A 23,526-nucleotide genomic window follows, 5' to 3' on the forward strand; every position below is an offset into this window, starting at 1 on the left:
TCACCCCGCCTACCCTAAGAATATCCGTGTATCGATACACGGTCCTGTTCGAGGTCCACCGCGGCATTGCAAAAATGCAAAAAGTCGTCGCCCGTGAACAAACCTACACACGTGGGAGTGGCGTGTGCACGGGTAGAGAACAGGTATATACAATTCACGATACACACGGTCCCGCAGGTGAAAGGGAAAGCTTTGCATACGTGTGATCAGACGAAATGCTCGTTAGAACGTCGTTCTTCTCTATATAGTTAACCCTTTTCTCTCTCTTTTGTAGCTACTTTTGTTTTGTTCACCAACGCTTACTTAACGATATTCGATCGATTCTCCGTATCGGTATACTTATTGGGTAGACAACATTGTATAACGTTACGTCGCGAACACAATCCGCGTGATTCGATCGGTCAATGCGCAATTCTATCGGTCGTCTTAGCGCGGGAATTTAAGAGTATCGTGTTTGAAACGAACGACGTCCTCGATTTAGAAAGGCGTCGATAATGATCGACCACGATAATCGTTTTTCGCGATTCGGATTTCACGGCAAGGCGATTCACTTCGCCGCTTTCGTACACCGACGGATTTTTCACGTGTCCGCAACTGTCGCCGCGTCGATTAGGCAGGGTTTTAGCTGGATATTAGCAATCGTTGATCACTGATAAGTAACGATTTTAGATCGCGGGAGATGATTCAGCTTGAACGAGTCAAGTCGCGCGATGTTAAACGTCATCTTTCTTCGGGGAGGAATGGAAATTATTCTTTTCTTCAATTCGAGCGAATTAAAAATAGTAACTTACCAAGAAAATTGTTCCCTTTTTTAATTTTCGAAGAATTGCACGAGCGTTAAATTACGAGCGAAAAAATTCAGAAATTTTGAGCGATCACTCTGAATGAAATTCAGAACGATTAGCAACCTCAGATTTCATTTTACAGGAATTCATGACAATTTCTTCACCGACGTGGTTAATAATCCCGCTTATTAATATTCACCACGAATATTAACACGCGTGCAATCGCAAATTTCAAATTATTCGAATTTCCCGCCAATTTCCCCTCTGCAAAGATCAACTCGACGAACTTAAAACTAACTTAACACACTCACAGGTACACAATCGAAAGACGGCTAAATGACAAAATAACCTATACAGTACATTCAACAAACACTTCCGGTCTTTAAAGACCGGTAATCTCCCTCTCGCTCTAAATGAATGAAACAACCTAGCGGAAATTACTACAATTTTAAGTAAACAGAAACGAACACTCGAGAGCACTGGCGATTACTTATCACGAGTGAGACTCGATCGTTCAGAAGCGAAAAAGAAAGAATCAGTGAACACGATTTATCGATCACGTTATCGAGTGCATGTAATAGTATCGGTCCTATAGTGAATTTCCTTTATCTAAATTGATAGAAAAACCGATGTGTACGACATGACGAGCCCCGACGATAACCATCGCGTACAATAACTCGATACCGACATTATGCTAGTCTATAGTTCGACGTGATAAACTTCTACGTATCTACCGGTAAATCTCCTGCACTTTACACCTCCCGAATAAACTAAACCCAATTTACCTCTCTTCACCTCTCCAAAGAAATTCTAACGTCACATCCATCGAAACTAGACAATTTCTCAACTATCTTCGACGTCTCGAAACGAAACGGGAACATTCTCGTTTCACCTCTTCGAACAATCGAACCAATTCTCTACCAATCGCACAAACTATCTTCTCCAAAATAAACAGGAACATACTCATTCAGTCCTACCTCTTCCAAATTTCGTCTGCTCACTCGAAATCGAACGATCACCGTGTACAGTTAGCGATCGTCGAGGAGAAATCATCGAGATCCCCCTTTCGCGTACGTGAAGCATGTATGAGAAACAAAAATGAAGTCACTGTTTAGGTAATTAGGATGAACGTTTAGAGGCGTTGTAGAACCTACCGCCCATCATCGATCACAGAGAACGAGGGAACAGCGACGACAAATGGATCACCGTACGTGGAAGAACCAACCCCACTGGTCGGACGAACTTACGAAAAGTCGGTACCAGTCCGCGGCGAGTCGGTACAATGCATCGACCGGCGAGTGTAATTCGATTTTCAGATTGGCGAACGGGTCGACGAGGATCGGAACAATCACGTCACGATTAGATTGCTCTCTGCAATCGGCGATAAGTGAATTTTCTGAGATAGTCCGATCTTTAAACGGCGGAAGGGTGCAACTGGAAAAAATTTCAGCAGAGAGAGAGAGGAATGGGCAAAAGGGGGGAAAGAAAAGAGTGTCTGTCTTGTAACATCGCTGCAGAGAACGGAGAGAGAGATTGACAATCGCGATAAACCTAATCCAATTATCTCACAAGGCCGATTTTCTTCAACGAACGCGCGAGTCTTTCTTTTTCAAATTTCGTTTCGACGGAAAGAGAGAGAACGATTAAACAATAGGACGTGCAGCAATGATCGATAACGTATCACTCGAATGAAATTGTAAAGTTTTTCTTTTATAAATTACAGCACTCCCCGGCTGATAAGCTTCGAATCGTTGAACGACGACCGGAAGTTGCTTGGTCTTTTTTTTTTTTCTACCGATGTAATCCCTATTGATAAAATGATCGATAAAGAGACGAAAGAGGATTCGATATAAATTTAGATCGAGGGCGCAATATCGCGTCTTTCGCGGGAAATCCTCTTTCGAATTCACTTTCAAGTATTTCTAGGTAATCGTAGACATTTTTGTTCCATCGAACATGGAAAAATGGACGATGTTCGAGAGGTGTGACTTCAACTCTTCTGAGTCACGTTCGGCTTCGTCTTCGGACCCACTTACTGAAAATTCATTCAGATGCGTCTGATGTCCCGCGAACAGAATTTGTAATGATCACTTGCGTGCTGTTCGAGTCTTCTTCGACGACCTACTGACACGAAACGATTCGATCGGCCCAAGAAATCGGGTAACAAGTTCGTTTTGGTAATCGTGTTTAACGGTACAAAATGATCCTCTTCTTGATTTCTACAGACCTTGAGGAACAGCGTGTGTTCTCTCTTAGATACGTGATACAATTTTCGTCAGGGTTTTTACTCTGGCCAGAATTGGAACGGTTACCATTTCGTCTTTATCTTTCTCCTTTGCTGCCCTATCTTACCTTAAGTTTCACGTACCTACTCTTCTGTTGCGCCGACCTCGAAGAATCAATTCTAACGCTAGACGCCGTTGCAAAACTATTTGCAACAAGCGCATTTTGCAATGGAACTTTGCTTAATAAATCTTTGTTAACCCTCTGTAATCTGATTTTTCTTTCTTCGTACGAAGGAACGTTTAAGGTGATTTGTTTTACATTTCAGTGAGAGAAGAAAGAGTGAATATCAAAATTTATCAAAATTAAAAATGATAAAAAATTTAATACAGAGCAATAGTGTGACTTTCACTTTGATCCTTGCACTTGAATGAGAGAATCAAGAGTGAATATAAAAATGACAAAAAATTTAATATAGAGCAATAGTGTAACTTTCACTTTGATTTTTTACACTTGAATGAGAGAAGAAAGAGTGAATATAAAAATGACAAAAAATTTAATAAAGAGCAATAGTGTAACTTTCACTTTGATTTTTTACACTTGAATGAGAGAAGAAAGAGTGAATATAAAAATGGCAAAAAATTTAATATAGAGCAATAGTGTAACTTTCACTTTGATTCTTTACACTTCAATGAGAGCAGACTTAACACAGCATTACACAGGATGAACAATTCTCCAGATGAACCAGTTCCCCTCAATGTACCAGCAGCATTCCATTCAGCTGACTATTATCAAACTCCTAATCTAAATGAAAAAACATAGCTTCCACTTCTTCGACTCTTCCTTTTACCCCCTAAAACGAACGCGAAAGAAAAAAAAAAAGGTGTTAATGGATAAAAGGGAGAGAGGCGTGTGAAGAAGAGAAGAACGGAGGAGAGCGGAGGGAGAGCTCGAGGAATTTCAACTGGTTATTTTCGTGAAAAAGTCAGCGCCGATTCTGCTCTTGGAATTCCCTGGACGTAAACAAAAATCAGGTTCTGTTCACGAGGCCGTGTGTTTGAATTTCGTGAGGAAGGTAAATGTAAACTGGTGTGCGTCTGGTGCAAAAGGATCTCGGCGCCACAGTCCCGTATAATTCGAGGATACCGAGAACGGCAGAACTGTCGTTCCTTCTCCATACGTATCCACACCTTTGTGTGCGTATTATCTACCTTGTGCACGAAAGTCACCGTCTAAATGTCACGTGTAACCGTCCCGTAAAACGCCTGCACCCTCTCACGACGTCGCGTCAGGTCCGCCACGAGCGAACTTTCACTCGCGGCGGCTGGTTGTGGCGAGTAGCACCGCGTCGACACTTCGCCGTTGCCTCCCGGGGACAAGGATAGTCCCAGTACGGTTAGACAAGCAGGCAGGTACGGTTTGACGAGAGCAGTCGGCGAAGCCACGAAAGGGTAAACCAGCCGAGCAAAAGGGACCGTTTTGCTTCGGATAAACTTTCGATGAACTTTGTAGAAGCGATACTAGGTAGCACCGGTTGAGTCACGTTGCCGTTGCAACACTTCAAGCTAGTCCTGTTACCTGCTAGAACGTAACGAGCGCCGTGTGTTGTATGCTTCCGTAATTTGGTGGAATGCAGTTTTGAAACGCTCGTTTTGTAACCACCGCCGGTGATCAAACGAAATCGTGGATTGATTGTTGGCGAAGAATCGGTTGTGTTGTTTTGTATGGGAGGAGAGAAGGTTTTTGGATTGTAGAATTTAACGGTTTTCAGGTGTGATTGAGTTTTTGTGTTCGTTTTATTTGGTCATTTTGAGGAGAATACATTTTTGGGATTTTTAACCATTTCACTGCTATTGGCGCTTATAGGAGCTCTGAACATTTGTTAGCATTATGCTATTAGAGTCTTTTGGCCTTAATTTTCTCCTCTGCGCTCTTCCACGTTGATTCGGTGAAACAAATTTTGAAATGAAACGAAAATTTTGTGAAAAATTTGTCGCGGCGCCAGGGTTAATTACATTTTGGGTATTTTTCACGTTAGAAGTACACTACCAGCCAAAAGTTTCGAATCACCTCCCACTTTTCATCAATATTAAATCTGCTGCTAATTTTCTATAGATTTCAAGTTTATTTCAATTCTAGATTTGTCAATTTATCTCGTATCGAATGATAAAAGATTCTCAAAGTCGCTGACTTTTTTCTGGAAATTTTTGGGTAAATTGCAATGCTCAGTGATTCCAAACTTTTGGCCGGTAGTGTATGTAGAAAATAGTTGATAAGTTGCTTTACCATTTAAAACTTGAATAATTCGTTTTTATTGCGTTTCAAAATTTTTCTTTCAGATTTCGTTATTATTAAAATTAATTTTGAAGTGAGAAAACAATGGGTCACTCTGTGGAATTTATCCCTTTCGCTGCATTTCTCCAGCTACTCTACAATATCTGTAATTTCAGAGCAAAGACACTTTAGCAATCCTCAACTTTTCTTGCATTTCTCATGTTACTAATTTAGTAAATCAGTGATAACAACAATTTTGCACTTATGGCACGTGGATAGAGTCGAACGTCGCAGTGAAAGGGTACTAATCGAATGTCGCAGCAAAGGGTTAAGAGGACATTGCGGTTACTGGAGTAGGCTTTTGGAAATTCCGGGGAAACTTTCTTTCAGGGAAATCCAGGTTTATGCGTACAGAATTCTAAGAAAGTTTTCACAGGATACTCTCTAAGAAGATAAGAGTATGATAATTTAGGGAGTCGTAGAACGTGTACAAAATTCTCCAAGCATTTCTCGTCAACTGATTTCTCCAAAAAATTTCCTCTTCGTTGCTTTCTATGTTTTTCTTCCTTTTTTTTTTTAAATTCAAGCTGACCCTTAAATTCTCCAACACTGAAAAACCAAAAATTTCCTCCTCGTTGCGCCAAATGTATCATCTCTCAAATTGAAACTAATTTACTAAAACTAAACAAAAGAAAACTCCTAACTTCTGAACGCACGGTCGATCAACCTGCAATTGATTAGAAATCGAACATTTCACTAATAACTACATTTCTCTTTCACAACGGTGTATACACAACCGCGCCTCTGTATCTACAAAGTGGCGAACAAGTATAATTTCGCTATTCCGCAATCAAGAAGAAGGTCTTTCTCCATCGTCTCTCCTTTCTCTCCTCTTCACCAAGGGACTCTATCGACGATTTGAAGAAAGCTAACTCATCGATCGAACGTCATCTCGTTTCCACTAATTTCCAAGCAGTTACCCAACCGAGTCGACATTTCGAACAAGATGTGTCGTTGAGATGTGGTAATGCCCGGAACGATCGTCAGAGAAGAGACACCTCGCGACTGCCCTTTTCGTTCTTTCCAATAGGTGCAAAGCAAGGATATGGAAATTGTATTCCGCGGAGGGAACATTATGCGTCGGGACGTAAACAGAGGGGTCGTCGACCGTCTCTCGCACCTTGGATCGTTCGCTGGGAAAAATGGAAATGGTGGCGCGTGTCTGGAAAACGTGCTCGTGCCGGGAGAACGATATTAGCCGGGTACGAAATACACACGCGACCCGATTCCAACTAGAAACTTAACGCGAAGCCGACCTCCTCTACTCCTCCTTCTCTTCGAGTTCCTGCGGCGTATCGAGCTGGCTTGCTAATTAAATCGAACCTCTGCAATTAGTACGATCTATGAAGCGTCTTAGACACGCCGCTGTAGGATACAGAGCGCTCAAACGTGATTTGCTCGGGATTTGAGGGAGAAATGAAGATGTCTTGGGAAAATCTGAGATCGCAGACCGACCGCATACCGAAAAATTACTCGAGAATTTGTAAAATAGAAATTAGGGGAAAATGTGAATTTTTGAAATTAATTAGAAAATTTGATGGTGTTAATATTATTTACGTTTTCAACAGTACGAAGAATGACAAGGATGAAAATTCCGGTAAGAAGTTGCCGGTGCAAGATTACTGCGACTCGATAACGCGTTAAACGCAAGGCTCATGAATATTGATACGAAATAGAGATGGCGAACTTATAGTCTATTTGTAGAAATGGCGCGGTAATGCCGGAAAATGAAATATCGACGTGTAGTTTCAATTAACACGGCATCAGAATGCTCGTTTCTCTCTCTTCTCTCAATTAAGATTCACGTTGCACGCTGTTTATCAATAATTTTACAACCGAGATAGGATCACGTCGAAATTCCCTTTCGTTCGTATTTATCTCGGTAGAACCGCGGACGGCTTGACTTTCGCCGCGGTAACAGAACGATCAAAAAACAACGTATTACACGGTTGGAACAGTGACGCAAAAAGCTTTCGTAACGTCGTGACTTTTCGTCCCTCCACCGAGCAGTCCTCCGTGACAAATTTCCGATAGGGTCGAAACGACTCCTTTCATCGCTTCGAGGAAGTAAATTCCAATGTTGTAAGCGTTCACTACCGGAGAACTATGATTAACATGCGTATAGTTGCAGTTAAGCGTCGATATGAAATACCGAAAGCGAGATAGAGTAGGTTAGAACTATCTTTTCCTAACACTTTCAATACGAATTACATCAGAAGACCGCAAAACCGAAAAATAAAGAAATTTTTTAAATTTATTTCAGTGTAAATCGTGTTTTGTAGAATTTTTTAGTAAAATAAATATTTCCTCGCCTCGGGTAAAACGCTGAGGAATTGTTAACGGAGAAAGTACCATTTTTTCGGAACACCCTGTATAGTTACGCATTCCACATGTATGTACTGCTTTCTCTTTTCAAATTTACGATATTCCAAATATACGATATCTTCTCTAATTTTCCATTCGTGGCTGTGTTTATTTGTCGTGTCGCGCATTCACTTACTGTGGAAGGAAGAAAATTAAACATTGATATTCTCAAGGTTGCCACGAGTAAAAAAGTGAACCGTTAATCCCTCTCGTCGAGGTGAATGCCAATGCAACGCGGGGCTCGCTCGAAACGCTTATCAGAACCCTCCGAAATTTATCTGTTTGCTCGCTAATACGAGAGATTTTTCATTATTCCAGCCTACGATATCCCATTTCCGTTTTCCCTCCTGCTCGTTTCGAACTAGTTGCTCTATCGAGCACGATAACGACTATCCAAGAACAGTGTTCGAATGAAACGAGTTACTGCATCGTTTATACTGTTATAACATTCGTATGTAATAGTTCGATAAAGTACGATGTTATCGGAACGTTCGTTCTCTTTTATCGAAAGAGAAATTTTTTTTATCAGCCTTGAGATCGATATTTAATGCAAATAAAATAAAATCCAACGATCAATTAAAACTGGTTAATAAGTTGGGCAAATAGTATATCAGAGAAATTTTATGCAAATTCACCTTTAAAATGGTCGCTCATTTGACAAACGTAAATACACTATTTTACGTCACACATCCAACAGACGTACGTATCTTGACGCAAGAATTTTACAAATATTGAAACGTAATTTTAAAAACACGTTCTTTTTATAGATTTTTCATAGAGAAGCTGAGAGAATTTCTCCTTTAACGATGTATATAAACTCTCTAAAAGATGATTACGCGATGTGTGTATCCTCCTTCTGTCCCAGAAACGAAAGCATCAAAACGCGCGAAATATTTCACGTTAAAACTGACCGTTCCGATCCACCATGTGCTTGGTATAAACAACTTTAACAAGCTTTAATTCACGAGCGCGCAACATGGCGAGCTTTTAAATGCGACACAGCCGTCTACGGGCGACGTTTAGTTTGGCGAACGCGAAAATTAGACATGCCAGATGTCGAATCGACCAGCGTGGAGGAAGGACCGCGCCGGTGGCGCGTTTTCACGACGACGAAACGCCCGAATGATCTGTCAGCTGGACATTTCACCGATGGTACATATATACAGATTCACGCTTTCACCGTTGAAATTTTTCGGTCGAACAGTCCGCCAATACCAGCGATTCGCATGGAAAATCAGAAGGAAATGCGATACATTGTTTAGAAAGTGTTTTACTCACCGCACATGTTGGTTCAAGTTGTCTAGTACCCGCCACGTAAGTTAGTCAAACTGGACGCGAAGAGGAAAGAGAGTCAGAATGTCACAGGTCAGCTCCGTGTTGCTCTGAGCTACTGAGAAGTACAGTCTGAGCATAGGGACTGCGTGTTCCTGCCTCTTATGATACGAGATTTCGTATGGGTGTGAGTACGATCACATCTATAGCCGGTTCGTACGTGTGCGTAACACTGCCGGGCTGAGCCATTGACAGTGGGCGCATCGTCTGCTCGTTGACGTGCGTTGCCACACTGGCGGTTCGATGGATGGGCGACGAGATGGAAAATCGTGGTTTTTCTACCCCTGGCACGCAAGAAACACTTCTGAATGCGAATGACCCTCGTAGATCGGCGAACGTGAATTAAGAATGAGGTACACCGGTGGAAAACGTAATGGAAAACGATATCGTATGCGTACACTTCGACTCGCGTAGTCGCCACTTACGGTTCGTGTGCGATGAAATTGTCGCCGTTTCGATTGATTTTTTATTTTGTTAAATTGATTATTGTAATGGTATTAAAAGTGTCGAAGATTAAACACGTTTGAAACTTTACAGGAGTGAATGTGAAACACTGAAATGTTTGGAATCGACCCTTGGCGACTTAATTCTTATCCACACTGTCGGTGCGGGAGATAGAGTGCGCTACCTGTCGATAGGTCTGATCTGCGCATTGATAATTTAGATAACACTGTTCTAACGTTTCTAACATTTTTATTCTTATTATGAAATGTTATCGATCTTGTTATATATGATAAAAGACAGGAAGTAATTAGTTGTAAAAAAAGCATTTCTATGATGTAAAATGTTGTTCACAATTACTTGCGAGGCACGTGACGACGGTATTTCATTGGGTATTTCTGTTCGCGCCTTATTATTTAACGGGTCGAAATGAGTACGTAATAATTGGGGTATTGTGCCAAATTATGCCAACAGTAATAATTGTTAATAGAAAGCCCTCCTATATATTCGATGACTGGCACAGTTTTATTGCAAATAGTATTCAATTGTATCAAAGTGTAGATATTTTTGAATAAATTGGATTGTCAATCAATTTTTATTGTGCTACCTGCCTGTTATTATTTCCAGTATTCTTGGCAATTTTCTTTCATCTCAGGTATATCTAATATTTAAAAAATATTTAAAAAACCAAGTTACGTAACACGCAATGAGACAGTAGGTTTGACTTTTACACGGTAAAGTAACATTTTGGAAAGTTCACCGAATTCCCGTATTAAACTTAAATGTGTTTTAACAAACGAGGATACATATTTTATTAGCATTACGTTCAATACGCCAAAAAGAATTTAAAACAGTTGAAAAATAGCGACACTCGTCATTCTGTCACAATTAGTGGTCGGTCCGATATATGGAATGCTATGATGAAGTTGTAAACATGTTTGTATTAGGTACAACAATGGTATTGGTGGGAATATTGCGCGTATATAACATATCGCATATCATTTAAGTGAAAATAAATGTAAAAAGGTGTTTATCTCAATTCGAAAAGTGCATTAGTTATTTCTTGCTATAAAGGGCGTTCTAACTAGAAATCGCAACGATTTCGAGATAGCTGTCAAACATGACTTTTTTAATATGAAAGTAACGCTACAAACGAAGAAATTTGCTCGTAATATCAGAGAAAGTGAGAACAAAAATAATACAAATTTTTATACCTTTCAAAGTATCATGTTCTTTACGGACGCGTGAAACATTTCATACAAGTATTTTACAGACAACCTTATAACCTTTTGACACATTATGGCTAATCCGGGCGACTATATTTCATGTGGAGGTTTTGCATTTTATAATAACTTTGATTCAGCCAATTTATCAAGGGTTGAACTAGTAAAAGAGCCAGAAATATTGGAAAAGGGTAATTTTGCCTTGACCTACATTTTTTATCATATACATTAGGACATAACAGATAATTCCATATTTAATTGATTTAGATGGATGTGAATCAGAAAATAAATCATGCAAAAGCTCAAATTCAGAAGATACAGCAGATTATGAGTTTAACTTGTGGACAAAACATGATTGTCATGGAACACAGTTTCAAAACAATAATAGAACATGGTTTTATTTTGGTGTTAAAGCTAGTACTCCAGGAGCATGTGTTAAATTTAATATAGTAAACCTGAATAAACAAGTTAAAATGTTCAGTCAAGGAATGTGTCCAGTTTTTAAAATTGTACCTGGTCATCTACATTGGGAACGAATTCGTGATAGACCTACCTACACTGTAATTTTTTTTATATTCTATGTGTATTAATGCCTTCTTTGTTGCAAGGGTTCTATATTAATTCACAATATTTCAGCTGGATCAGAAAGGAAGTGATTTTACATTATCATTTACTTATGCTATTCCTGAAAATCCTAAAGCCATGACATATTTTGCATTCACTTATCCTTTCTCTTATAATGATCTACAAAATTATTTAAGAAGAGTTGAAGCAAGAGTATCAAAGAGAGCTATAACATCTGCAGATGATGTTTATTATCATAGAGAATGTGCAATAAAATCACTGGAGGGAAGAAGAATGGATTTAATAACGATAAGTTCATTTCATAACATATCTACAGAGAGAGAAGATAGACTGAATAATATGTTTCCTGACAAAAATGAGGAAAGACCTTTTAAATTTTGGGATAAAAAAGTACATAATTCAGTTTAAATTTTATGTAAAAGTTAAAACATTTAAGTTACTCATGTATATAAAAGTAGTACTCTAATTTGAAATTTTTAGGTAATTTTTATTAGTGCAAGGGTCCATCCAGGAGAAACACCATCTAGTTTTGTTTTTAATGGTTTCCTTAACTTCCTTGTAAATCGCGAGGATCAAATTGCAGCTCATCTCCGCCGCCTGTACGTGTTCAAATTGATACCTATGCTCAATCCTGATGGTGTAGCCAGAGGTCACTATCGAATGGATACCAGAGGAGTAAATCTTAATAGGGTTTATCTTAATCCTTCTTTAAAGGATCATCCAACCATATATGCTGCAAGAACATTGATTAGGTAGGAAAGAATTATTCCTCTGTTGTTTCAATGTTTTAATGAAAAAAATTCATGGAAAAAATTGTTGTCAAGGTATTATCATTACTCATACCAGCTACCAAAAGAGGATGAAACATCAAATATGTGTTTAGGAAATGGTGAAAATACTTTAACTATTATTGATTCTTCTTGTGCAATTGCAAATATAGTCCGCGATACAACGACGAGATTACTTCAACAGGTAATAATAAATAACGTACTTTTTTACCATTTTATATATTTTGTGAACATGTAAAATTTTCCAAGAATCAATACTTCTGCACGCAAATACTAACACGTACTAATTTTCCCATAATTAAAGAAAAATAATTAAAAAATATAAGCACTAACGTACTATTTTAATAATAGGTAACACTTATGACCTTAGATGAGAAACATAAAGATCAACCGGAAATTTTTCAGGAATGCGCGTTACCAAAAACGAATTTGGATGACATGCCTCAGGGTATGATATTTAGAATTGAATTATTCAACGTGATCAGCAAAATTCTTATATTTATTTATTCACGTTATGTGAAGGTGGTGGAGAAGGCCTGTGTAATAAAGCAGAAGAAAGTAATAATTCTGTAGAACTTAAATCTGATAAAAAAACTTATACTGCTGTTGGCATAGGACAATTACCAAAAGAGGATTCTGGTTTATACCTATACATTGATTTTCATGGTCATGCTTCGAAGAAGGGTGTTTTCATGTACGGAAATTATTTCGATAACGTAGAGGATACAATAATGTGTATGCTTCTACCAAAATTGATGTCGATTAACAATCCAAACTTCCATTTTTCTTCGTGCAATTTTACAGAAAGAAATATGTATATAATGTAAGTCTTGCTATCACTGTTAAAGTGGAAGTCACCGTGACTCTTATATTTCACGTGAAGAATATTTTTGCAGAGATAAAAAAGATGGTATGTCAAGGGAAGGATCAGGTCGTGTAGCTGTATATAAACTAACTGGGCTTATACGTAGTTATACACTCGAATGTAACTACAATTCTGGACGTATTGTAAACACAATACCTGCAAGAGTTCGTGATGGTGTAAACAAACCTGTAACTTCTATGTTTGTTCCACCAAAATACACCCCAGCGGTTTTCGAAGCGGTGAAAAACTTCGCTACATTTCATTCAATATCTTTTGTTTTAGAATAAACAGACATAAATGATCTATTCGACTGTGTTTACAGGTTGGAGCAGCATTAGGCCCTTCTATTCTTGACCTTACAAATAATAATCCTAATAGTCGACTGCCAAATAGCCAATACCGCTCTTTGAGGGGTGTAAGATCATGTTTAAAATTAGCATATGTGAACAGTCTTTCTTCGCCAAACGGCAAAACTCTGCATAAGGTAAATTTTGATGTAAATAATGAAAGTGAATTTTCAGCTGTTAATATAAGACAGTGTGTACTCTCTTAATTCATAATACCATTAACTTGGTATGCTTTCATATATTAATACCAAGACACATTAGTGCCTAAATAAATTGCACATTACGTTGCTGGTTCAAAATGTGGGAGAGAGATTTTGTATACATATAAATTGTATATTATTTTATTTTAATAACAAAATTATGAATTTGTTATTATAGGAAAAATATATTCTGATTTTATAATATTATGATATTGTAAATGACAAATTTTTATGATGATAATGCATTAGGTATTTAGTACTTTTAAACATGCGACTAATATAAATCTTGTAAAATTTTTATTATGTTGAACTAATGGGTCTTCCATCTAATACATGTGTATGCATGACAATAATATTTGGTATACTTTTCTATAAAGGTTTACGAAAAAACTGTTTGTCTACTCTTTTTTATAGGTTATTACGTAATTTATATTAATTACAAAGTGTGTATAAAGTGCAATTTTTTACAGTTTAAAAGTTGCGTTTATTAACAAAAACGTACAATGTATATAAAATATTCTTCTTGCCTAATTGTGTTTTTATAATGTAAAGTTTAGTACATATATGAATTTTTAAGACTGTACAATTTTTTGATTGTTTTATATTAGAACCAATTGACAGAGTATAAAATACTCTATGCTAATGCTTATATTTTTAGCAAAAAATACATCCTTTTTTTTTATATCCTTTGGATCATTTTTTATACACTATGCTTCTGATGACAATAGATAAGTGCACTTAAAGTAATACCACATGCACTGACTTCTTATTTCACGGTTGCGAGTGATATTAGGAAATACACACATGTGTAATTAATGATGTCTATTTCTTTAGCGAAAACAAAACATAGCGGTTTAGACGATTGAACCATAAATCTCTTGGCTGATGGAGTCTTTTTGCGAAAGATGTGCAGATTTTCAAATTAGAAATTAGTATTGAACTTAACAAAAAAATGATTCTACTCCGTAATTAACCAAATGAATGACAATAACTGTGGATTTTTTAGATTTTTCCCTTATTGTTTGTATAATTCAGTGATAAAATTGACTGTTTTACATACTTTTTAACTGTTTAAAAAAAATACGAAGTACATGTGTCTATTACAAAAATAAGTATGAATGTGTGTTGTACTATTACATGAAACTAGTATTAAAGAGAAAGAAAAAAAATGCTGCAGCTTCATTTAAGAAGCACAAAAGAATTTATACAGTACTTATTGTCATGCTTTCCACTATTTAAGTGTAAATGTTGTTATCAATTGAAAGGAGTGCTATGTATAAATTCATGTATACAAATTTTATAATGTATCCTGTTCTACACACATATGTACACACACATGAATATACATACATGTCCCATTGTTTTAATAAATCTACAGTATTTTTAGCGATAATTTATTTACCTTATTTTTATTTTATCCCTGCTAATCCCCAGTCCCAGTGCCATGTCAATTGTAATGCAATTTATGTGTTTCTAATACATTAAAAATTTTGTTCAAAAATAATATGTGGATTAGGTTTACAACAATCAGTCAGAAGAAAATGCTGAATGAACTGTCTTTGTTTTGTCAACAGTACTAAATGTTTTTATTCCAAACCTATCAGTGTATAAGAAGTATAATTTGTGTACCTTATCTTTTTTAATTGTGATAACGAATGTTGGAACAAAAAATTATAGGAAAGTAAGAAGAAATCAATCTCTCTCTCACAAATTTGTTTATTGTATAATGTTTATTATATTGTATTTATTTTCTTATATGCACTTTTATTCACAGGATGATAATAATATCATACCCTCAGATTCATATAATTTAAAAGACATTGAATCTCAAATAAGCAACTCTTCTGGGTCAAAGAACTCGTTGAAGAGTGACACAAGTCTCGTTAAAAAACCATGCATCATTCGTCGTACCACGTCTCTTTATACCGCAGTAAAAAGAATAAAAAATAATAAAAAACCTCGACAAACCTTAACCCGTAGACCGTTAAAAAGTCAATGTGTCAGTAATATTGAGAACGGCTCAAAACTTCCAATAATTGGGCCAAAGAACGTCGTAAAATCATTTTTAAAGTCTTCCGAAAATCGTTTGAAAAATTCCTGCTTCGGATGTATCAACGATTCTTCGGAAGTACAAATAAGGGATATTCAGTATGTAAATAAAAAACTAGTGACGACAAATAAGTTATCGAAAATGGCGTTGTCTTCCGAAGAAACAGCAATCGTGAAACACGGAGCGAAGAGATTGAAAATTGTTTCCACGAGAATGAATAAAGGGCGGCCGGAAGTTGGAGAGTCATCTAACAACTCACCGGAGGCAACAAAATCACTCTCGAAAACAATACTCTTGTCTAATAAGCCAAATGCAAGAGGAACTTCAAAAGCAATTAAAAAGCATTGTCATAAAATAGAACAAAACAAATCGAAGTCTTCCAAGTCGAAAAAGTCAGTAGAGATAGTATAGTTAATCGAAGACTTACCGAATAACGAGAGTGCAAAAAAAAATTCTAAATTAGCGTGTAAAGCATATCACTGTATTTAGAAAAGTGATGCTTTAGCGATCAGTTGCAGCTTTATGATTTTTTTTTTTAATAAATACTTTAAATATAAAAAATTACGTATGCTAAGCATAAAAATTGCATAAGGTATTTAATTAGCACGTATAAAAAAAAGTATTAAGTAATTTGCTGTATTGTTAAAAGATGATGTTTTTTCGCCTTTTAGAAATGTAAAATTTAAAGATGTTACGTTTATATTACATAAGCAATTTACATGAGTGATATAAGTTATGATATTAGTTTAGGCAGAAAAATAGTACTCTTAATGATATTTACAGATTTTATTTAGATTATGTCAAATTGATTTCAAATTATAGTATATCTCTCCTACTGTGAATACGTATACGTATATGTATGTACATCCTTTATGTGTAAATTTTAGAGTCTGTTATATCGTCTATGTATAAAAGGCATCAAAAATAAATATTCGCTAATCTATATAATTTAATTGTCATTAGTAATATTCTTACCTTATTTAAACATTAAATGATTATAAAAAGTTGAAATATTAGTACGGATCGATTATAGATCACGTCAAATTGTTTCGACTATTTTCGGATGGAGTCGGAACAATTCGGGCACAGCTCGTGGTATTCGAGATCCCCTTCCATCTTACGAAGTCAGTCGCTTTCGCGTCGTCGTGACTCTTGTTTCGTTAAGTGTAAACTCGAACGACGGTTATTATTGTGCACGGTTGTGATTATTCAAGCAATTAGTGTCTAAAAAACATTTAGAGACTTTGTGTTACGTTCAATAAAAGTGTGTCGTCTGTAATTCTGAACGAAGAGAGCTTTCGAAATGGGCGCCATCGGCGGCATTAGAAATTATGCACTTTTCGCGGCATTCTTGCTTTTCGTCGAAAGTGGTAAGGTTAATGCACGTAACTATACAAGATGTGAACATCGTGGCGTCCTTTGGGCGGGGCATTTGTAATTCTTTATATTGTTTATATTAAGTAATATAGAACTTAGATTTATAAGGATCAAGGAAGAGGATCGATTGAATTGAATACTTATCTTTAAATGACAGTTTGAAGTTAGTAGTTAATTTTACTTTTAAACAAAACGACAAGTATCGTCGTACAAATACTCTTTAAAATAAAGTCGTACTGCATATTAACGTTACAAAATATGTTAATCATTGCTTGAGAGAAATATGAATCGAAAGCTCCACGCAATACGATAAGAGGCTATGTAGGCCAATTATATTTTTCATGGAAACTAAATGTTCCTTATGATGACAAATCGTACAATTCGTATCGTTCCACTTCGTATATTATCGTACTTGTTTTGACTCTTGCATACTCATAGTCTATAGAACTTTGTCCTTATTTCAAATAAATAAATAACTACAGGCCCTAACTGCTACTGGAAACATACTTCTGTGTTGTATTATAGGTTATAATACGATAAAAATTTAAAACGTCTTTCGATTTAATTCGATGAGCCCACCAATAAAAGAATAAATTAAATTCCCTCCCTCCTTTTTTTTTTTCTTTTCCTTTAGTCCACAGTTTACGATGCTATCAATGCAACAGCACAAGCAATTCGCATCCCTTCCAATGCAACGAATTTCTTTCGAGCGACATCGATATTGAACCGCAACCTTGCGATGCTGTTTTCGGGGCGCAGTACTGTGTGAAGCATATAGGCAGATTCGAGGGTAAAACAATATCGGCTGTTCAGGTTACATATCACGGAAAAGGGGAATTTGATACGAAATTTAACACTTTCGAAAGAAAAACTAACCTTACATCATATAGTGGCATCTTCGTGTCGATTCATCGAAGCATGTGGAAGCTATCAATGCACGATCGATAATCATCTCGGTTCGACTTGGTTTTTAGGGAACTAACAGTTTGCATATAGGGATGACGATTAACATTCAATGTGTAACGACAAATCATTACTCTTTTGTTATTCAATGTATAGTGAAAATAGGACATGTGCAGTAAAAATATTGTCGTTTCATATTAGAAAATGTGCTGGGTAAATCAGTGTACATAATGGCAAATTCTAATGTTAAATAAATCCATGAATTGCACACGTACGATAACAAACGCTTTAATCGATACTTTTTCAATCGATTAAGCGACTAGTCTGGATTGCTACCAATGCACATCAGAAGAGGAAATGAGTTGTGGAGACAGCAATCTGGTTTTAAGTACCTTACAACCGGCGAACTGCAATCATGTATACGATGCACAGTATTGCATCAAATCCATGGGACGATTTGGAGGTTCATACATTGTTTTGGGTGTTCTCATTGTCGAGTGTGCACTAGTAGAGCTTTTTTGTTTGTGTTATATGAAGATTCTTTAAAGTTTTGATCGAAATGTAAATGAAAATTGCATAAAAATTAGAAAGATTAGTACACCGCATGCTGCTTTATTTTCATCACACTGCTTCTTTAACATCTCTCATCTGTCATGCGATTACTTGTTACTTCTTTGTGCGTTGTGTGTGTGTGAAGCAACAATCGATAGAAATTAATTAAAAAGGGAAAATCGAAAAATCGTTATCTATATGTTAAAATAGGTGGAATAGGTACAAAACGATCTTGTTCGTCGTTGGATTTGGGGAACTATTGCGATTACGTGAGTCAACAGGGTGACAAGCTGACTTATCGAACTTGCATCTACACTTGCACCGGAGACGGATGCAATCCGGCGGCCATCTTTAAACCAACGATCACGTGGATGATACCAGTTGGATTATTAGTAGTTTATAAATTATTCTTCGAAAGGTAGATACTTTTATCAAACGAAAAATATTTTTAAGAGCACGTTTTACATGTTGTGAATGAATGTAAAATTAGTTTTGTAAAGAATAACATTAATCCGTCCTTGATGAGTTAATACGAAGTGATGTGAATGCTAATCTTCGATATATTTTGTGAGAACAATTTGCACTCGATTTATTTTAATAGAATGACACCAACGTGCCTTGTTCTTTTTCTAGCAAAATATCAAACAAAGGTACTAGTTAGTAGTTACCAAAAATAATTATGATGTTAACACATTTTATAACACGTATACAAATTTCTTTATACAATTTAGGACATATATTTAGGCTTAATGTACGTCGTTGTAGATTTAATATTTTTTTTACATTTTTATCATTGCAAATACGCTTATATTTAATTAAAATAATCGTATTTTGCGTAGCACAAAAGATCTGTATCATTTAGAATTTACTGTTAAGTTAATCCATTCCTTAAGCCGAATTCTGATTACTCTAAGTCTCCATTCGTGCGCAACTGTTAAACTTGTGTACTTATATACAATTATTTTTTTATTAATTTAACACAGATTTATACTACTCATTTTTTCTATATTTTTGTACAAACTTTTCAATCTCTCTATACTCTCTGAACAATGTAGATACAAACCTGTTGCGTTTTTTTCTTTATTTTTGTTTTTAAACATTCGAGACACGATCAATTGTACGATTAAATAAAAAGAAGGGGGAAAAAACACCGAAGGATGCTTTGTATGGATCAGAAGAGAATACAAATGCGATCGAATACTTTGTTCTTTATTCACGAACGAGATCCCCACTCGTGTTACAGATACGTACTCATTTCTCCGCGTATAAATATAATTATGATTAGTCGATCAACTGTTGATAATAAATTGTCTCACGACGATAATCCGTGTTTAAGGTACTTGCACGTTCTTTGGTATATCCGTGTTTTAGACAGTGAACCGTGTTTACATAGGATAGCACTCTTCGATACGACGATACACGTTCGTCAGAGGTCGTTAAGCAAAAATCACTATATCGAGCAATACAAAGTTATATAAGACTGCGAAACCGATGTTTACTTCTGGCAAGCGCGGCCGCCATGATGGAAATTTCGGAAATAATGCACACTTTCACGCAAGCATTTCTATCATCGTATAGAAGTTTATGGTCGTGAAACGAAAATAATGCACACACAGACTAATATCGAGCATAATATCAATAATATTACGATACTTCACTTCTAACGCAATACATTGTCTACTGTGTTATACCTGGTAACAGAATTTTATCAATGATTTCTGTTTGCACGTATGGTTGTGTTCAATATTAAAAGAAACATAGAGTGAAAGAAACGTTCATCATCGTTTGAAAAGTTCAATAACGATTATGATGCTTTCCGTTTTTAATTCTTTGTCTCTTGTTCTTTTTTTTTTTTTTTTTTACAATAATTGATGCGCATTGAACACAAGCATATTACACGTATAAGTTACTGTTAGTAATATTCACTTAAGTATTCTTTTCGTTCTTTCACTTTTTTCTTTTTTATATCTTTTATCGCTCGAAGTTTTACAACTATATTATATCGTATGAAAAATACATATATGTATATGTATAAACAGTGTATATAAACCGTTACTCAATCTGATCGCTATCAAGCAGTAATAGAATTTTCTTGTTAGCTAACAATTTCCCCGGTTTGTTGGTCCTAGAAATGTATAATTTGACACACACATATTTATCAGCGTATATATAATATACATAGAATAATTATAAATAGAAGTGAATAAAAGTTTGTTACAGTATCATCTTTCCCTCCGGAACGATCGGTGTATGATAATTCATTCCTTTTGTTTGTCTTTCTTTTCTTTGTTTTTTTTCTTTTTAATCAATGCTCATCTCAATCACCTTTTCCTTTATTTCTTTTTTCTTCTTATTAATGAAGTCTTCGTTATTATGCACGTATAGTACGTGATTATATGCTTAACCGTATAAAAGAAGTTTCAGCCTAATTTTTGAAAACTAATCGGTTAGTGTATAATAAATATATCGTCACTGCCATGCGTTTGCTAAAAAAATTATATTGCCACTATTGACATGGCAGTGTGAACTGTGGCAGTGATATCAATACACTTGACAAATACAAGGTAGCTTAAATGTTAATAAGCTAGCTACACCGTCGTTTACATCTTATGTACGAAACAAAAAGCGAAACGTATACGAAATCGAACACATTGGTAGTTGATTTTTTTTTTTTGTTTTTCTTTAAATAAACAGATAAATTAATGTACAGCCATTAGTAACGGAATTCGTAAACGTATGTATAATCGACTATGAACATCGAGAAATGAACGATCGTCAGGTTCGTGTAAAAAATAAAAGAATAAATATCGTTAAAATTGTTCAAAAAAAAAAAAAAAAAATTCATTTGAACGAAAGATCAATAGGACAAATATTACAAAGAGAAATGCATCGAACGATTTGTTTGCAATCTCATTTCCAGGATATCTTAATTTTAATTATTAGTCGTTATTAGTCCTTGCATCTTGTGCTATTTTCGAGTCTCCAAATAGATGTTCGTTTCTTTTCTTTCCTTTTTTCTTTCTTTTTTATTGCGTCCATAATATTCTCTCGACAACTCCTAAATATCTCTGCATTTATCTATCACTCTATGTACGACAATTCTATAATAGAACGAATTGCATACGATAATCGTGCGTACGCACAAGACAGGTACGATTCTTCATGTACTGAACATTTTTAATACTTCGTCCAAGTTTTACGTCTTTATATCAAGCTGATCTTTCTCCTTCTCGTTATAGTTTCACACACGGCAAACAAAAAAGATTCAAATGAAAATCAAGAGGAAAAGGAGAAGTTGGAACAGTCGGTAACGTGTACACACGCATTTCCTTGAGTGCAAGTGTGGAGAAATGAATTCCAAAAAGTGATCACAGAAGTGGACAGTGTAGAAAATTCGTTAAAATTGTATCTTGGAGAAATATCAACATTTTATATAGACAAAAACTCGTCTGTATAGTGAAGGCAATAGTGTAAATCACATTTGTTCATCTTTTTTTTTTGTTCAGCTTCTCTACAGTAGAATATCTTTCGAACTGCATTCTAAAGAAATTGACTAAATTATTGTTGCTTCATTGTTGCGTGTTCCTTTTTTTTTTTCTTTTTTCTTTGCGTTCTCACGACGATACGAGATCGTCACGCGAGCATTTGCGAATAGAGAAGATAACGCATAGAGAGAGACGAGAAATGCTGTAAAAATGCATCGTATATCGTTCACAGGATACGCTAGATAAAACGTGTAGCTGCGTTAATATATTCAGTATACAGCCAGCATAAGTTTTTTCCGGTTTATAAAGTTATTCGAACACCATCGATGATTCTTCTGCACCATCTCTTTTTGTGCAAACTTCTTTTTTTTTTTTTCTTTTCTTTTCTTGTTCTTGTCGAAAGCCTAGGCATTTTTATATTGCCATTAACAATACACGTACGCGTTAATTGTTTCTTTAAGTACCATGTTTCTCGTACAACTAGCAACAAAGCTACAAGGAATTTTATTTTGAAGCATACGTTAAGGATCCTGAACAGGGGTTTACTGACGTTGGAGCTTACGAATCTGCTCCTCGAGCTCTTTCACACGTAGCTGACTATTCGTGAGCTGTCTTCGCACCAATCTTAGCTCGTCTGTCTGACGAGCGAACGCTAATCTCAGTTCAGCCTCGTTGTTAGGAATGTCCACCGTTTCCAAGACTTTATTATCGTTCGTAGAAATGATATTTTTCTAGAAAATACATGGATAATTATTTATAAAAGTCTTCACACATTATGCAAGATATTCTCCAACTAAACAAGCTCAGAACTTGTCTGCAAATTTCACAAAAATTCCTTAGAACTACTAAAAGTAATACCTGTAAGACAGCATTGCCAAATTTTTGTTGCAACTGCTGGAACTTGGTGCTCTGATTGCTAGAGGTTTTCTGACTTTTCTCTGACATATCGTGAAACTCGATTGGCCTGTAATCTGGCACAGTCTCGGTAGACAAAAAGGCGAATTTCTTTTTATTATTCAAGTCAGTGGTCGGTGGAAGTTGAGGTGGTTTGTAAACGCGAGGTTTGTGCGTGGTAATACTGCCACCTGTTAACATTTAAAACGACGAAATTAAGTAACAGCAAAGAATAAGAAAAAAATCATCCGATAAGGTGAAAAGTTCAACGATCGTACCGGTTTTCAGTGAAATTAGTACCGGTGGACTGTTCATACCGCTGATCCAATCCCTGGCCGATAAAGCTGGACAAGTGCCAATGGTGTCAGGATACAGGTCCTCTTGGAATTGGTCACTCTAGAAAAGTGAAAGTACCCTGTAAATCGTGTTCGTTCACTTTGACTTGTCGAACTTTAATAAATTCACCTTTCGAGGAACTATCATTGCTATCGGCTCGCACATTCCACGTGTCGCGTGTAACTTATAGAATCTAAACACCTCGCATATTGAGGTGGTGATGCCTCTCTTAGGCATCACGCCTAATCCTCTTTGCGGATTTCCAGAGATGAATTGGCTCAGGTAGTGCATCCATGGAGCTTCGTTCACCACTTCGTAGTATCGGATGTTACCGTCACCCTGGTGTTAAATTAATCCAATGAATATTTCATCGACGAAAAATTAACAGGTTTTGAATATACTTCTTTACCTTGCCAGCCAAGTACACCATATTGGTGTCGTT

The 23,526-nt window shown here is 36.2% G+C and overlaps 4 protein-coding genes across 5 annotated transcripts in view; 2 read left to right on the forward strand and 2 right to left on the reverse strand.

Annotated features, from left to right (window-relative positions):
- LOC108578435 (glutamine--fructose-6-phosphate aminotransferase [isomerizing] 2-like) overlaps positions 1-2,051 on the reverse strand; it is a 10,881-nt gene extending 8,830 nt beyond the window's left edge. For both annotated transcript variants that reach the window (XM_017941778.1, XM_017941777.1), the window contains exon 1: positions 1,940-2,051. In XM_017941778.1, coding sequence (XP_017797267.1) covers positions 1,940-1,949 — 10 coding nt within the window. In that variant the 5' untranslated portion in view covers positions 1,950-2,051. The remainder of the gene's footprint in view (positions 1-1,939) is intronic.
- Positions 2,052-10,510: 8,459 nt separating this feature from the next.
- Positions 10,511-15,970, forward strand: LOC108578312 (cytosolic carboxypeptidase-like protein 5). Its single transcript, XM_017941618.1, has 10 exons — positions 10,511-10,893; positions 10,970-11,262; positions 11,339-11,677; positions 11,768-12,039; positions 12,112-12,259; positions 12,427-12,523; positions 12,598-12,898; positions 12,972-13,179; positions 13,263-13,424; positions 15,262-15,970. The coding sequence occupies exons 1-10, from the start codon at positions 10,779-10,781 to the stop codon at positions 15,946-15,948; spliced, it is 2,622 nt and encodes an 873-aa protein (XP_017797107.1). The 5' UTR covers positions 10,511-10,778; the 3' UTR covers positions 15,949-15,970.
- Positions 15,971-16,753: 783 nt separating this feature from the next.
- LOC108578403 lies at positions 16,754-18,791 on the forward strand. The gene is made up of 4 exons (XM_017941726.1): positions 16,754-16,907; positions 17,549-17,704; positions 18,134-18,280; positions 18,580-18,791. Exons 1-4 carry the CDS (start codon positions 16,841-16,843, stop codon positions 18,789-18,791), a joined length of 582 nt encoding a protein of 193 aa, XP_017797215.1. The 5' UTR covers positions 16,754-16,840.
- Positions 18,792-21,678: 2,887 nt separating this feature from the next.
- Positions 21,679-23,526, reverse strand: part of LOC108578119 (coronin-2B-like) — a 19,109-nt gene continuing 17,261 nt past the window's right edge. Inside the window, 5 exon segments of the mRNA XM_017941386.1 lie at positions 21,679-22,585; positions 22,713-22,939; positions 23,027-23,144; positions 23,214-23,423; positions 23,494-23,526. The exon segment at positions 23,494-23,526 is cut by the window's right edge and continues 19 nt beyond it. Coding sequence (XP_017796875.1) covers positions 22,397-22,585; positions 22,713-22,939; positions 23,027-23,144; positions 23,214-23,423; positions 23,494-23,526 — 777 coding nt within the window. The 3' untranslated portion in view covers positions 21,679-22,396.

This window comes from Habropoda laboriosa, unplaced genomic scaffold (assembly GCF_001263275.1).
Source record: "Habropoda laboriosa isolate 0110345459 unplaced genomic scaffold, ASM126327v1 scaffold5, whole genome shotgun sequence".
Taxonomy (NCBI): domain Eukaryota; kingdom Metazoa; phylum Arthropoda; class Insecta; order Hymenoptera; family Apidae; genus Habropoda; species Habropoda laboriosa.